Source organism: Phyllostomus discolor, chromosome 4 (genome assembly GCF_004126475.2).
Source record: "Phyllostomus discolor isolate MPI-MPIP mPhyDis1 chromosome 4, mPhyDis1.pri.v3, whole genome shotgun sequence".
In the NCBI taxonomy this organism is placed as follows: Eukaryota; Metazoa; Chordata; class Mammalia; order Chiroptera; family Phyllostomidae; genus Phyllostomus; species Phyllostomus discolor.
The window spans coordinates 136,057,350-136,074,733 of NC_040906.2; the positions used below are offsets into that span (position 1 = coordinate 136,057,350).

The following is a 17,384-nucleotide window of genomic DNA, read 5'->3' on the forward strand; positions in this document are numbered from 1 at the left end:
CACCTCTTCACCCATTCTTCTCCACCCCCTACCATCTGTCAACCATCAAAACATTCTCCATATCCATAATTCTGTCTCTGTTCTTCTTGTTTGGTTAGTTGTTCTTTAGGTTCAATTGTTGATAGATATGTATTTTTTGCTATTTTATTGTTCATAGTTTTGATCTTCTTTTTCTTTAATAAGTTCCTTTAACATTACATATAGTAATGGTTTGGTGATGATGAACTCCTTTATTTTTTTCTTATCTGGGAAGCTCTTTATCTGCCCTTTGACTCTAAATGATATCTTTGGTGGGTAGAGCAATCTTGGATATAGGCCCCTGCATTTCATGACTTTGAATATTTCTTGCCAATCCCTTCTATCCTATAGTTTCTTTTGAGAAATCAGCTGACAGTCTTAGGGGTATTCCCCTGTAGGTAACTACCTGCTTTTCTCTTGCTGCTTTTAAGATTCTCTCTTTATCTTCAAACTTTGGCATTTTAATTATTGTGTGTCTTAGAGTGGGCCTCTTTGCATCGATCTTGTTTTGGATTCTCTGTCCCAAACACATGGGCTTCTTGGACTTGCATTTCTATTTCCTTCACCAAATTAAGGAAGTTTTCTTTATTATTCTTTCAAATAGATTTCCAATTTCTTGCTCCTTCTCTTCTCCTCTGGCACTGCCGTGATGTGAATGTTGGACCTCTTGAAGTTGTCCCACAGGCTGCTTATACTATCCTCATTTTGGGGGGATTCCTTTTTCTTTTTGTTCTGATTGGTTGTTTTTTACTTCCTTATGTTCCAAATCATTGATTTGATTCTTGGCTTCATTCACTCTCCTATTGTTTCCCTGTAAATTGTTCTTTATTTCAATTAATGTATCATTTGTTTCTGAATGGATCTTTTTTATGCTGCTGAGATCCTCCTCACTAAGTCCCTTGAGCATCCTTATAACCAGTGTTTTGAACTCTGCATCTGATAGATTGCTTATCTCCATTTTGTTTAGCTCTTTTTCTAGAGTTTTGATCTGTTCTTTCATTTGGGCCCTGTTTCTTTGTCTCCTCATTTTGGCAGCCTCCCTGTGTTTGCTTCTATGTATTAGGTAGAGCTGCTTTGAATCCATGTCTTGTTCATGTGGCCTAATATAGTAAGTGTCCTATAAGGTCCAGTGGCACAGCCTCCCCTGTCACCTGATCTGGGTACTCAAGGTTTACCCTTCGTGTGGGCTGAGTACCCCCCTCTTGTAGTTGAGCTTTGGTTGCTGCTGGCAGATCAATGGAAAAGATTCACCCAGGCCAGTCAGCTGCAAGGACTGTCTGTGACCACTAATCACAAATCTCTGCCTTCCATGGAGGATTAGCTATGCAGGGGCAGTGTGGTGGTGCTCCCACGTGGTCTGTAGCTGTCCACTGGATATTCAGGTGTTGGAGTTTCCCAGGTGGTGCAGGCCAAAGTCATCCTCCACCTGTGTTTTGCCAGGGGCCACTCTGCCTGAGCTATAAAGCAATCCAAGATATCTGCTACTTATGCTGGGCTTGAAGATTCCCAGGTGAAGTCAAGCTGTGAATCTAGGCAGCTGCAGCTAGTGCCAGAGCTGGAGCTCACTGAGGCCAGCTGTTGCTTATTTGGTAAGATTTAGGAACTTGTGAAGCGTGAGCCAAGACCAGCCGTTCATTTGGAAAAGTAGCTTGAGTGGGCATGAGGAAGAATCTTTGGGGATCTCCAAGGTGGGCCAAACAATATTAGCCAGGTTGATGAAGTCTCAGATATGGCACTGGCTTATCCTTGGTTTTTTTTTTCCAATTGTAAATTGAAATTACCACTCATTTTAGCAAGTCAAACTGCAGACTTACACCAGGAAGAAATTAATCATTCTTGCACTTATGGACTAACAATTGTTAATAGTATAAAATAATCTTCTTTCTTTCTCTAATGTATATGTGTGTATTTGTTGTATTTTTAAATTCAGCTTTGAACTTGCTGAATGTGAATTTCTTTTTGAATTTACAAGTGAATATATCAAATGGAAAATTATATATATGAGTCAAAACTCAGAAAGGAGATGTATTCTGGTTTATAAATTTGTTTTTGTGTGGTAGCTGACACTTAAGCTGTGGGGGTAGATCAGAGGGCCTGCGAGGAAATGCTGAGTCACAAAAAAGGAGAGCCTACACAGAGCCCTGGGGAAGTTCAACCTCTACCAATCAGGTGGGGGGAAAGGAAGACAGGTCAGAGAGATAGGAAGAAACTAGGAGGGTGAGGTATCGCACCAGTCAAGAGAGTGGCAAGTGCAGCCATGAGGTCCATGAATAGAATGTCCATTATACTGAGCAGCACAATACCTCAATAGCATTAGAGTCATACCCATGGGATGGTTGGGGGCCATGTGAGGTTTCCAGGCATGAATTTGGAATAGAGACAATTTTTTTCTGCGGAGTTGTGATATTTCTCCAGAATCATCTCTTAGGGGAAAACCACAGGGAAGACAGATAGGGTACCCAAAGTTGGAATTTTCCAGGAATATTTAATGGAAGGTGAGAAAGGCAAAAGTGATTAAAATGTTATCCATACAACACTGTTAGAATACTATTATTTATTTCTGTCTTTAAAATAGAGATTGAATGTATTAAAAATAAATGAATATTTGGGGGGGATTTATTTTGTTGTTGTTTTATGTTTACCTAGGGAAACCTTGGTGAACATGGAGCTGGTGGCCCAAAAGGAGAGAAGGTAATTGGATTTTCAAACTGAATAAAAACCAAGTGATTTTAGACCAAGTGACACATTTCACCTATGAGGGGAGGTGCTGCTGCCCCATAGGGCGCTGTCCATGACCCGTCTGTCCAGCACAGTCTCCTTACCTCCTGACCAGGCAGCAGGGTTGGAATCTGCCCCTCAGTGAAGACTGCTGAGTTGCAGTTGGTACAAAGAAGGGAACACTGTAAGGGGAATTAGCTGTAATAAGGTAAATTAAATGAGGACACAGTCTCAGCTTATAATTGGACACTTCCTGCATCCATGTAGGTGGCAAAAACAATCTGAAGACCCTTTGACAAAATACCTCAGGCTCAGGCACACTACTTTTGTGTCTTCTTAAGTGTCCAAACAACCTGTCATCATGGGAGCAATTTTTTGGTGGGGTTTTATAACATACATTATGGTTTAACCAAATAATTGCTTCAAAACAGTTTTAAAATTAAAATGCTAATGAATTTCCAATGCATTCTCATTATGACTCGCAGGTTTAATTATATTAGCTGTGAAGATGACAGATTCACTTGCCCACACAGAAAGATGTTTCACTCCCATTGGATTCTGAAATTGTGATGACCTTTGATTCAGTGTCAATGTGCCATTGTCAGGAAAAAACAATACACATTCTGTCTACAGACAGAAATGAGTAAGTAGGTTTGAAAATACTCTGAGGGAATGTGGCCTGTGAGTGCTAACTTCATTCATTCACCCAGTAAAAGTTCTCTTGATTGAGGGCAGAGTATTTTGACATGAACCCAAGAAAATATGACTTCTGTGCCTTATAAATCAATGCAACCAATCTACTCAAAAGATCATACATCCATCACCAGAAAATACTCCTGAAAGATAGCCTCAACAGAAAGTCAGGTCTTCTATAGACTGATCATTGAAAATGAATTTTTCAGCAAAAAATAAATAATAAAACAATGACATTCTTTAAAAGGCAGCCAAAAATATTAATTATACAGCAATAATGTCATGTGTGTGTCTTAGATTGTACTGGTAGTACATTAGCACTATTTCCTGTAACCAGATAGCTTACAGAACCCCTGCACCACCATACAGAACACATTACATTCTAAGCAGTTACTACTGGACACCTGCAACCTCGGGGAAAGAGAAAGCAAAATAAAGCCACAGAGCTTGTCACACAGGACAGCTGGGAAAAGAAGGGAGATGTGGTACTTTTAAAGTATTTAAATGATGATTCATTTCTTGAAACAAAACAGCTGGCTTCTCTTTTGCTATGTTCATTAGGAAACATATGTTACTTAGAAATTCTTAAGACCTCAATGATGAGAAATTTGATTCTCTGAAACAGGTGTATTTCAAACTCTAAGGACCTTCTCTATTGCTCAGAATCTTTTCTAATTGCTTCAGAATCTCAAGTGGAATTAGAAAAGCCAGGGGCATATCTCCCTCCTCCTGCTACCCAAAGAAATAACCTCAAAGAATCTGGAAGGAGCTTGATGTAGTACCTAATATAAGTGTACATATGAGATGATTTTTAAGAGTTCTAATTAATAGGAGAAAGACTCTGCCAATAAATAATACATAAAATAAACTAAAAAAGGTTAAGCATAGCACTTTCTGGAAGAATGAAATCACCTCTACCTTATACATATCCCGTTCTGAATCAATACATTGTTTTTTAAACAGTCTCTTACCTTACTAGAGAGGGTTCACATTTGTTGTTGCTGTAGTTTTTAAGAATTCATTTATTTATTTTTAGAGAGAGGGGAAGGGAGAGAGAAATAGAGGGATGAAAGCATCAATGTGCAAGAGAAATATCGACCAGTTGCTTCTTGCAAGCCCCCAACATGGAACCTGGCCTGCAACCCAAGCATGTGCCCTGACCAGAAATCTAGCCAGCAAGCTTTCAGTTTGTGGGACAATGCCCAGCCCACAGAGGGCAATACACTGGTTTTTTAAAAATTATAGTCTTGTTTAAGAGTAACCATAGTGAGAATTTAAAGCTTCTTCAATCTACTCTCACAAATTTATTTGTCCATGTGGTGGACCCCAGTTGTTCTGAACCCTGGCTTCACCTTGGATTCACACAGAGGGTTTTTAGGAACTACTATTGTTCAAGCTCCATCCCTAGAGACTCTGATTTGGACAAATTCTGGTTGATCTGGGGAGGGGTCCATATCACTATCATTTGAAAGTGCTGCCGATGATGCTAACAGGCAGCCAGGGTTGAGAACCATCAAGTGGTAGAAAGAGCATGGTCTTTGGGAGCAAAAGTTGATTGTGCCATTAATAGCCATGTCTTCTTGGGAAAAATCACTTTATCTGAGTATCAGTTTCCTCATTTGTAAAATGGGCATAATCGTGTGTACACAGTATTGATGGCAGGATTAAAATTAAATGAGATGATATGAATTTGCCTAAAAGCACACCTGACACATATTCAGCCACCACTACAGATTGTTCCTTCCTGTTTATCTACTCCAAACCTACTTTCCTCTCACGAGACTTCATGTATTTCTTTTTGGTGTTAATAGTAGTTACCATCCTTAACACCTGGTCTTGCTCATCTTTTCATCTCTCACCATCATTCTGAAAGTGAAAGGACTCAATTTACCTATGTTATTGAATAAAAGGTTTAACCAGAAGTACAATTTCAACACGTCTCAACATGCTGACAGGCAAAACAGAATCACAAAACCAGCATATCATTTGATATCCAACATTACAATGACACTCCAGAACAGACACAAGCAACAGAGGAATTTACTTGCAAATCAGTCCTGGTTTAGGAGCCACAGCCTGTATCAAGAGCACTAAGATACAGAGAGAAACAGTAAGGAAACTAGCAGCCATTAGTGGTAAATGGCAATGGAGATCATGGCACTCATGTGACGAGTCCACCAGTATTGAACTGATGGTCAGTGCTCTGCCGCTTGTCTGAGACTGACTGACTAAACGTGGTGAAGGAATGATGAATTTGTCAGTTGGTTGAAAACAACTGATTCTTTATAGAGACAGTGGAATAAGGTGAATAGAATATTTAAGGGCTCCTGAGAAATTAGCAGGAGTGGCGGTTGACTATTAGAGAGAAAAGATAAAGCCACAAAAGCACCAAGTTTTTAAAATGCATCAGAAGTGTCAAATTAAGGGACAGCCTGTCCTGAAGGAAAGTAAATTCATCACTTGTCTTTCAACTCATATACACAGTGATAAATCACTGAACATCTATTTTAAATATGAAAAATGACTCAACATGTGTTTAAGATTCAGGTATGAAATGCTTTTGTTTCTAGAATTTTATATGAGGGAGTTGGTTCCCACCATCTCTTCTAAACCCAGCCAAACCAATACACCACTCAGAGAGATGGACCAAAGCATTTGTTGGGTCTTTCATCTACATTCCAATGGAGACCTATTTACTTTAGCTCAATGAATATGAGCTGCGAATGTAATTACTTTTCCAACATGTATATCCCCATCCCCTTTGGGATTTGGCAGGTGTGATTTTTATAGTCATTTCTAGACCCCTTCCCTGAAATCTACTTTTATTTTTTGCAGATAAATCTAACTACTAGGCATATGTTTCCTTCACACCCGTGCACCTACCAGATAGGTGCAGGAAGGTCATGCTGTACACCCTAATGCTCATATAAGGCCACCTGTTTATTTCCTCTTTAAGCTGACAGCAACTGATCCCTTAACTATATCTACCAATTTCTTCCTGTTTTTGCTTTGGATAGCATTTATTATCTCTAAGGGGGAAAATGCCTTCTCCTATAGTAAGTATAAGATGGGTGGTATACTAGATATTTAGATACTAGAAGGAAAAAATAATCATTAATAAAATCATTAATCATCAATTAATAATTATTAATGTTATTAATAAACATTAATAACATTTTGTAAATTTACAAAATACGCTCCACAAATCGAGAAAACTCCTAAATAAATACATGGTCCTGCCTATCCATTACACATGACAGGCTCCTTCTTCCTATAATCTGAAATCAAAAACCACTGATTTGGATAGAAATGCAGAAGTAAGCCAAAATTTTTAGTACTGTAATAAGTTTGTACCTGAAGTACTTTGGGTAGACTATCTGAGTAAGACTGTTCAAGGCTTCAAAATAAACAGATAAACACACCCACACAAGGGGACAGTTACAGAGATGTTCACTGAAGCCTTGTTTATGATAGAGAAGGTGTAGTGACAGCCAGAGGCCCCTCAGTGGGGATTGGATAAGCCCTGGTACATTGACATTGTAATGCTATAATTATACAACATTATAAAATTCAATACTTACAATGAATGAACCAGATCTATATGTATCAACAGAAATGGGTATTAAAAAACAATGTTGAATAAACAAGTCACAGAATGTTTTATACAAGGTAAATTTACTTTTGGAATTTGTTTTTTTGTATTTTGTTTTCAATATTTAGAATAATATATTATTTATGATTTCACATATGCAGTAAAGGTGCTAAAATATGGACTAAAGAGATGAGTACCAAATTAAGAGAGTGGCTCCATTTAGAACAAGAATGAGAGAGAGAAATATAGGAGATTTCTTCTTTGATTATAATTTTTTTTAATTTTTAAAGTTTTGGGGGGTCGTACATGGAGGTTTGACATAATTCACCTTTTATGTTTTCTGTGCTTTTAATAAAAAAAATACAAGACAGGTGAGAAAAATATATATGTTCTCAGAAACATCATTTTGCAAAAATACTCTTAGGTTGGGAGGAAATTGCATAACGTCTGGCAGCTGTGTTTATGTGATATACGATGATGCAATGTTAAACGATTTTGGTAGACACTAAAAAGTAGCACAATGCTGAGACTCCTCTGAAGTCTGATCAGTGATATATTTCCTTTCCACAAGTATTATTTCTAAAATTGCATTTTTTCGAAGTGCTCGTTATCTATCACACACAAACCCCTCATCAGGGTCTGAGGCGTCTCACATGTCTCCGCACGGCTGCTGTCACCACGTCGGCACGAGTGCCTTCTCCTTCCACAGCCAGGCACTGACGCAGCGGTGTGAATGCTGGGAACAGCTGAGAGACTCGTCTTCCTTCATGTGTCTCTCCACTCCTCCACCTCCCCCCACCTAAAAAAGGAAAGAAGTTTCTGGAATAAAATGAACCTGAATTATTGTGTCAGTTAAACAATCTGATCTCTTTAAGATCATAAAAACAATCTTTTGGGTACAGCAGAGCAAAATTATAACTTTTCTCTCCTAGATGTTCTTCCCTTGAAAAATAATTAACTTTTATTTCAGATTAATTTTAAATATAATGAATATTACAGATTTCTAAAAGACCTAAAGGCATTGTGAAGTGCTGACAAACACATTACTATGCAAATAGCCTACCTGGATTCAGGGCTCGTTTCTTGGAGGATAACATAAATTCCAGGAGCACTAGCAATTACTCTGACTCTGACAGTTACAGCGGTACCCATGTGACCTCACGCAGAAATCTCTCTTCTGCTTTTTCTTGAAAGGGTGAAACTGGACAACCAGGATTTCCAGGGCCTGTTGGCCCAAAAGGTCAAAAAGGAGAATCTGTAAGTATGTTACCTTTTAGGACAAAGAAATAATATCCAAAAAATAGAGTTAAAAATGGTTTTTGCTGGCATTTTGTTCTTCTTCAATAGGCAAACCCTGTGGCCTTGTCTTCCTCCCTCACTAAACTGTTGTTTCCTTCTAGGCTGTGAATTCTTCACTATGCCATAAGTCCTGTATCTTACATTTGTATTCCAAGTTCTTATTTGCCTAATTAAATTTCATATGCAGTATTTTTAAACTGTTTTGGAGGAACTTGATTTTAACCATTCCCCACTTTTTGGGTCATATAATTCATAGATAATAAAGAATATTAAAGCACTAGTCCTGATAATGAAGAGGCGGGAGGAAGGAATTTCATGCTGGGCCAGAGAGCTGGAAGAGAGAAGAGGAACAATGGAAAGGATTGAGAGGGACAGCATGATAAATTTTCAAGGTCCTAATTTGCTGAATGTATTTTAGATCATAGGACTAGGGAAGTGTGGATAATTCAATCACTTACACTGCAGTCTTTGGTGGAACTAGTAACAGTTTGATAAAAATGAACCTGTGAGTCATACCTCCCATCCCTGCCGGTGGAATTTAATGATTGGTAGAATTTATTTCTGTGGGAAAACTTGTACCTGTATACAGTTCGTGGCATAAGAAGCTCAATTATCATAGAGGTGGTTCATCATCATCTCTTTCTCCCAGCTTTATTGCTCTTGCCAATAGTATCTGAATCCACTCAGAATCCCCAGCATGACTTCGGTCTCTGACCCCAATTGGACTCATGGGCTGCAGTTAATAAAAAAAAATCTTTAAAGAGCATTAAGATGTTAGAAAATACCAGAAGCATTTTGATTTTGGAGGCATTGCTAGTCAAGGGAATTGAAGAACATATGGTGAAAAGCTGGGCTGTTTGCACAAACTCTGAGTGGGACTGGACAGCGGGAATTGTTAGGTAACAAAATAGGCTTGAAGACATTTAATTCCCTAAATCCAGTCAGCCTAGACAGCCCCCGACACTCCCTTTTACCACAATGACCCCATCCTCTACTCACTCCCCTACCACCATCACCAATGTCTAAAAAATGAAAAAAATGGAAAAAAATGAAAGAAAAAATATTTTTCCTGATCTGCCTCACTTCTCTGTACCTTGGTTCCCCTGCATGGCAGAGAACGATAAAACAGATATCTGAACAAGTGTGAGGTACTAGATTCGTAAGCACTAAGTCTTATACCTGTAGTAACTTAATTCATGAAAAAAAATGAGGTAGACTATTATCACTCTTATTGCTCTGATGAGGAAATGGAAGCACAGAGAGGTTAAGTAACTTGCCCAAGTTTACACAGCCAGGAACTGTTAGAGCCGTGACTCACCCTTAGGCTGACTGTAGAACCCAGGGTTTAAAATTCATTCAGCTGCCCTGCCAAAACTAAACATTATAGCTAAAACAAATAATGAAATCAGTATATTTAAAAAGTGGGGCTAATGTATATCCCTCCCCTCAATTAGAAACATATTCTGTTTGCTCCAACAACTGCTCTGAGTGCACCTTCTGAAGTTGTTTTCCTTTGTTGGTTTTTATATGATCGAAGTGGCTTCTCAAGCCACTTTTCAATATTACTGAGCCCAGTTTTTTAAAAAATTTACTTCTTTCGGTGATGGCAGTAGTGGGGGCGGCCTACAGTATCCTTTATATTCAAATAGGCCACCTACAGATATTACACGAATCCTAGTTACAAAAATAACTATTTTTAATGCTACTAAAAGCAAACAAAAACAACCTATAGCAGTCTTCAAATGAATCAGCAACAATCAGACTTAACAAATGTTTCACCTTTGTTTTAAAAAAAACTAATACTTGTTCAAAATCACTTTTACCTCTTTCCTTGCCAGGACAAACAAGGGATATTGATTTTTCAGGGATAATGAATGAAGAGGTTCTAAAATGCCTGCATGCCAATCAGGAACAATTATTAAAAGCATTTAATGTTACAGAGCCAAACATTCAGCATTGTAAATTAGGCATCGTTGTCAGTGACAGCACATTTTTGGGCATCTTTACAATGAGTGCCCTTACCTGTGTGCCCTAAGTTCTACCCGCAGGGGCCATGCTTGCCCTCAGCAGCCAGGCCAGGCCGCTGCACTCTGCAGGAGTAACAGTCTTTAGCAGGGCTCCCCAACTGGGTGATTCTGAGAATGTCTGGGAAACTCACATGCTCCACAAATTCAGTCTGGTGGCTCCTGCCCCTTCCATCTGCCAACTCACCACTGATGCTCCACACCTGGCACCACTTACCAACCGCTACCTGCTTCTCTAGGTCTGCACCATCTCCCGTCCAAGCTGGAACACTGACAATAATTTCCACATGACGCATGGCAGGCCAGGCAGAAAGGAGAAACTTCCAGTGGGTTAGCTAGAAAAGTGCTTCTCAGTTGTGCACTTGAATCACCTGGGGATCCTCCTGGAATGCTGGTTCTAATTCAGGAGGCCTGGGGTGGGGCCTGTGAAGGTGCCTTTCTCACGAGCTCCCAAGCGGTGCCCCTGATGTTGGCCCGAGGATCATATTCTGAGGAGCAAGGACTGGTGGATGTCACAGCTCCTCACAGGTTCCCTCTGGCTCTCCCTCTACCACCAACATTTGGGGGCCGTCCACCTACCCTGTGGAGATGACCTTTAGCCCCATCTGTCTTACTCAGGTGAACAAGCTTCTTTTCTTTTAACTCTTTTCCTTGTCACTTAACTTCTTCACCCCTGAATAGTCCCAACTCCTTTATACATCTTTGCTTGCCTGTCTCCCTGCCCCCCCACGCATAAAAGAGCACACTTTTTTACATTATTATGCATGCAAGTTTAGTTCTTTGTGGTCCCAACCTGGCTATTCCAGAACAGTATCTTAACTTGACTTTGTGTAATAACCAGAAAGCTTAAACAATTAATCCAAAAACTTCCACCCAACTGAATTCTGAACCACCTGTTCTGGGTGGAAGGTTGTCCCACACACTGGACATTTAGATTTGGCTAGATCTAAAACATATGAGCTAAAATACATGTAAGAGATTATCTAGTTGAATCCCATGATTCTGTAGACAAGTTCTAAAAGGTAAGTGGCTTGACCTAGATAATAGCCATTGGAGGGAGAACAGAACATCAAGTCTCTAGACAAACAGGTTACTATTTTTTATTTTGTTTTGTTTTAACCAGTTACTTTAGTCAATGTAGCTTGATGGTGGTTTTAATGAGCAATGACATAAGCAGTGTGATATTAGCAGAAACAAGCTATTATATAAGCATTGTGGTCCATTGCTTATATCTAATTAATATCATTTCCTATCTTAAAAATCAAGTAGATTTTGAAGAATTAAAGCTGAAGGGTAAGAATATAAATAAAGCCCTGATGTAATATGTTGAAATGAATAATAAGAGATTTAATGATGTTGGCTAGATATGGGGCATATTAGAGTAGGGGAGGTTACTCTAAGCAATAAATTACCCCAGAAATTTCTGTGGCTTCACCCCAGAAAGGTTATCTCTTGCTCATGCTGCATGTCCAGTAGGTTCTGTTGGGAGGGCTGGGTGTTCTCCATGCTACACTAGTTACAAGCTGATCACCACCATGTAGCTAAGCCATGTGGGATACACAACCTTCATAGTCACCACTGTGGGAAAAGTGGACCTGGAGGACCGTGAATGGGCTTTCTCTGCCTCAGCCTGTGAGTATCACATGTCACTTCTGCTCACATTTCATTGCCAAAACTACCTGCAAGGCCCCATGTAACTGCAAGGGAGCCAGGAAATAGGGGACAGAAGGTGAGCCCATAGTCCCCAGTTCATAGGGCATGAGGTGAAAACCACAGAGGTTCATTAGTAACCACTTATTTCTCAATACTGACTTGTTTAAGAAAATTGCAATCCCTGAAAGAACTTCTGAGAGTAGTCTGATGGTTCTCACAGTTCTCTCGCAAAAGAAACATTTTTAAATGGTTTTTATAGTTTTCACCTTATTGTCAATTCACCGCATTCAAATAATAAGTAAATCAAATAAATCAAATCAAACAGACCAAGCTACCAAAGCCTGGGCTTAAATCCTAAATGACCTCTTACTGCCTATGTGACCTTGGAGAAATTACCTAACTTCTCTGTGACTCAGTTTCCTCATCTGTAAATGAGTATACTTTTAGTACCTACTCCATTGACACCTGAAGATAAACTATGTTAATATAATACATATAATGTGATTGGAATAGTGTTTGATACATTATAAAACTTTAACAAATTCTATTTTTGTAATGTCTATTATTTTAATATCTGCATAACTTTAAATTCTCTAATTACTGCCCTGGCTGGTGTGAGCATCAGTTGGTTGGAGCATCTTCCTATAGACGAAGTGTCACAGGTTTGATTCCCAATGAAGGGCACATACACAGATTGCGGGTTTGATCCCTAGTTGGGCACATACTAGAAGGCAACCGATCATGTTTCTCTCTCACATAGGTGTTTCTCTCTCTCTCAATCCCTTCCTCCCTCTCTGAAAGCAGTGAAAAAAATGACCTCAGGTGAGGATTAAAAAAATGCATAAATTCTCTAATTTACTAAATTTTTATTGGGTACCAACAGTGTGCACCAGAAATGTTATGATAGTCAAGATGAATTATATCTGTACATTTGCAGGGTTTATAGGCAGGATAAATAGGAAGTATAAAGCGAGCGAATGCTATTTTAAGGGAAATAACTTACAGAACCTTTCTGAGTGTCTTTCCTCATGCTTGAAATGAGACAATCTCTTCCCCATAGCACTGATGTAAGAGTAAAGGAAATCATGTCCATGCAACTTCAGGAACAGAAGCTAGTAAGAGAAAGGGGTGTGTGTGTGTGATCACCTTCTATGGGAACCATGCAAAAGGAAACTTTGGCCTTGGGCAGCATTTCAACTTGTCAGCCACTCAGGATCTCAAAATAGTATTAAAATGATTAACTTACTGTTCATTGTGGGACTATGAAAGTTTTTTTTTTGTTTAACTAATTCTCATCGTGCCCCTTTAAGCCGCACGGGCTGGGTCACTGCAGAGGCCTGTCTGCAGCGGTGGTCTGGGCTGGCCTGCCTGCATCCTCTCTCAGCTCTGGAGCGTTGATTTCCAGAGGTGTTTACAGCTGATTCTGTTCTCTACCCATTTTCCTAGGGGGAACCTTTCACAAAAGGTGAAAAGGGAGATAAAGTAAGTAGATGTTTTATCACTGTCTTGGGTTTTCTGCTTCATTGATTTCTTTCTCTCTGTTGTCTGGTATGTTTAGTTTGGAGTCAAATAGATATGATAAAATAAGGTCCCTGAGAATTTTACTTTTTCTTCTGTGTATTTTGACTCTTTTGTTTTAATAAATGAGAAATTTTAAACCTTGTTAAGTTTTAGCATGCGATGACACTTTAACATTCAGTGTGTGTAGTGTATATTTTTTTAAACTATTACTATTTTTTATTGTAAATGAGTGTTTTGAAATATAACCACTTAGGATATCTAAACTACAAAGTTAAAATCCAAGATATAGTATTTTTCAAAAACTCTGTTAATGATACAAATTGGATTTATCAAACACGATAATTTTATTAAAAGGATCAATAATAAGTCATAGAAAATAATAAAAGCAAGCTCAGTATAGCCAATATCATTGTCTTTTGTATAACCTTTAATTTTGTTTTGTTTTTTAAAGTATATATACTTGATAGTAGAATCACCATAACACAGCAACTTAACTTCTACTCTAGCTCCTCATCAGAACTTTTAATTCTCTGAGATACAAGATTAGCCAGTGACAAATTTTAACAAAGTCAGCTAAGTATAGAATGCAATGATTGCTATGGAACATTATTAGCAATAAATATTTTAAATCATGTTTTAAAATGAACCCTCCTTGACTCCATAATTCCCCCCCTTTATTGTCTGTTAATTAGTGGAAATGCAAATGAATTCATTATTAGAGATGCTCATCTCCATCTGAATTTAAGAATTACATCTGTAGTGATTATTTTATTTACAGGGAGAACCTGGGATAATAGGATCACAGGGAATAAAGGTAATCTGACATTCTTCAACTGTATCTTCAACCTCACGATAATGTGAAAATTAAAGTAACCAGTTGTCTTTCCTTCCCACCCATATGTTTAGGGTGAACCTGGAGATCCTGGTCCCCCCGGATTAATAGGAAACCCAGGACTAAAGGTATATAAGAAATAACTGAAATAAATGAGGAAATAATTTGCAGTTGTAGCCATTTCTGTGTGCACTGATGCCACTCATTTTCTTCACAAGTGTTCTCAGGGGCTTTATCATGTTTCCATGGTGATAGGCTCCCATTTGCTGCATTTATTACATACATAGTAACTGTGCCTTTTGGTTCACAATAGGAGTTTTAAACCCTTTTTCAGAATGTACAATAGCATCCCTAGAAGCATCAAGAGTAAATGATGTGAGCTAAATCTGTGACCCTGAACTATATTGTTAGAGTAAACAGGAATCAGGGTTTAGTTACTATACCAAAATTGTGCCCCCCTGAGATGCTCGAGTTCCCCTTCTGGGTTTCTGGGGAAGTATCCCAAGAAGACCTGCTGTTGGGAGGTGCAGGAGAGATTTAATGTGATGTGCTCCCACCAGGTAAGGCAAGCTGTCCAGGCCTCACCTGCTGACAAGAACAGACCCATTTAAATGAGAACATCTTGAAACTATCTTTGTAAGCACAAAGCACATTTCTGTATTATATAGAGGAGGTAGGGTGGTGGAAAGCTGATCTTTCTACAGTACAAATCACAGCATGCTTTACATAAATTCAGTTATAATTTCTTAGCCACGTTAAAATACATACTTCTATTTTAGGGTCAGCAAGGACCTGCAGGCTCTATGGGACCCAGAGGACCCCCGGGAGATATTGTATGTATAGTAGATACAATTGTATTTGATATTGGAAAATTAAGTTGAGACTGAGACATGTTTTAAAGCAGGTCAACATCTGTTCACATGACTGAGTTGTACTGCATTTTCTGAAGACATAGGTCATCACCTCTACCACTGAAATTGATCACACCTAGTGTCAGGGGCTTTGGAGAAGGCTGGAACCTTCACATATTCATGTGAGGTCCTTTTGGATACCAATAGCCTAATAAGTTGGTCTTTGGGACACAAGTTAACTAAACTATCATTTGGACAGGCTTGTCAGTGGCATGCCAATAATAAAGGAGGTGGGAAACATTGAAGGAAATAATGAAAACCAAAAAAGAAAGCAAGCATTTCCATTATGCATGGATTCTGGTTTAATTCTCCATAAAAAAAAAACTTCCAAAACTTTTGTTGTTGTTTTCTTGAGAGGGCCTCCAAAAAGAACAAGTCTTTTGGCTGAAAATATTTCTGTAATGCAATTGGAGAAAGGTCCTCAGGTTTCATTGAAATCTAGCTTTAGTGGACTCACATTCTCTCTCTCATCTATGTGTCTCTCACACACACACATCTCCCTAGCCTTCTGACACTTTGGGAACTAACACACACCATCAGTCCTCACTTGAGTAAAACAGGGAAAATGCTTGACCATATCTTTTTGGAAACTGATTCCTGTTTGGCCACAATTCCAGTGCCTTCTAGACAAGTATCCAATTTCTCCTTTTGCCATCATCTTGGAGACAGCCCCCTGACCTCTCGCTCTGTTCTCTATGCTCCAGAGGTCTCTCTTTAGGCTCACTTTGTTCTGCTTGGTACTTTGAACATTCAGTTCATAGAGCTAAGCTTTCTGTTGCTCCCCCAAGCCACTTAATGGAGAATCCCAGGTGTACCTAGTCAAGAGATCTTATGCAAGGTGAGGAAATGCTGGTGGCACAGATGGAGCCACATGATGCCCATGAAGTTAGGTGCAATGTAGTGGCTAGAGCTTAAAAAGGGGACAAAATCAAAAGGGAAAGAGCCCCTGTTGCTAGAATAGTGTAAAAGCATATTTTCCTGTTTACCCATTGTCTTTCTAAACCATCATCATCCCACCCCTTCTTGGCATACAATGGATGGGGCATTTGGTTCAATTTTCCCTTATTTTCTTTCTCATTCCATCTGGTTGCTTCCCTTGAAACAACAAGCTACATATTTTCACTAAAGTTTTTCCCTAACAGACCAAAAGCAACCCATCTCCACATACTTTATATGTTAAATTCTGTTCTCCTGACAAAGACTCACAGACAGAACTGTTATTATCATAGAAGATGTTCTAACTGCTCTTTCCCTTTAATTCTGAATTGTCTAGGGATTGCCAGGAGAACACGGTATCCCAGGAAAACAAGGCATTAAAGGAGAAAAGGTATAGCTTCCATATTACTCATTTTATGCTCATTTGTATCCAGGAGTTAGGTAGGAGGAAGAAACAGAGGGGGGCATAGGAGGGGTGAAAGAGCAGGACTAGGCTGCCAGGACTGTGCAGGGCAGAGACAGTCACAAAAACCATGGTGTGGATGATGCCACCTAACGTCGGGCATTTGTGGCAGTCCTGGTTCTGGCATAAAAACACAAGAGGACAAAATGAACTAACTTAGAGATGAAGATCTCAGGACTCAGAAGGTCTATTTCAGGCTCCGATGCTGACACAGTATAGACCTAAGAAGTCTTCATCTTTCCGGACCTGTTTCTTAATGTCTCTGTGGGAATAGTACATTAATGTTAAACCATTACTGGGAGTAACTTAAAGAAAACATAAAGGTCGGCTAAAGAGCTTTTTGAATAAATGCCTTTATTGTGCATCAGTTTATGCACATGCATATGTCATGATACCATTAAAGTTATTGTTAACATAACTTACTGCAAAATCTAAATGCATTTAAGATAACTCCAACAGTGCCTGACCCGAATGAGGTACTTAGTAAATATTGTTGAATGAGAGAATGAAGTTTAACTGGCTATAATGGCATCTTAAAACAATGGAAACTACTACCTCCATACCCCCTAGCCTGAATTTGAGCAATGAAGTAAGAATCTTACTGTGTTTTCCTCAGGGAGATCCAGGTGGGATTATAGGCCCTCCTGGGCTTCCAGGTCTAAAAGGGGAGACTGGTCCTCCAGGGAAGAGCCTGCCAGGAGAACCAGTAAGTACCAGCCCTTTT

The 17,384-nt window shown here is 39.1% G+C and overlaps 1 protein-coding gene across 1 annotated transcript in view; it reads left to right on the forward strand.

The window, feature by feature from the left end:
* Positions 1-17,384, forward strand: part of COL19A1 (collagen type XIX alpha 1 chain) — a 331,257-nt gene that overhangs the window by 253,936 nt on the left and 59,937 nt on the right. Inside the window, 8 exon segments of the mRNA XM_036024315.1 lie at positions 2,665-2,709; positions 8,216-8,278; positions 13,444-13,479; positions 14,297-14,332; positions 14,425-14,478; positions 15,130-15,183; positions 16,535-16,588; positions 17,277-17,366. Coding sequence (XP_035880208.1) covers positions 2,665-2,709; positions 8,216-8,278; positions 13,444-13,479; positions 14,297-14,332; positions 14,425-14,478; positions 15,130-15,183; positions 16,535-16,588; positions 17,277-17,366 — 432 coding nt within the window.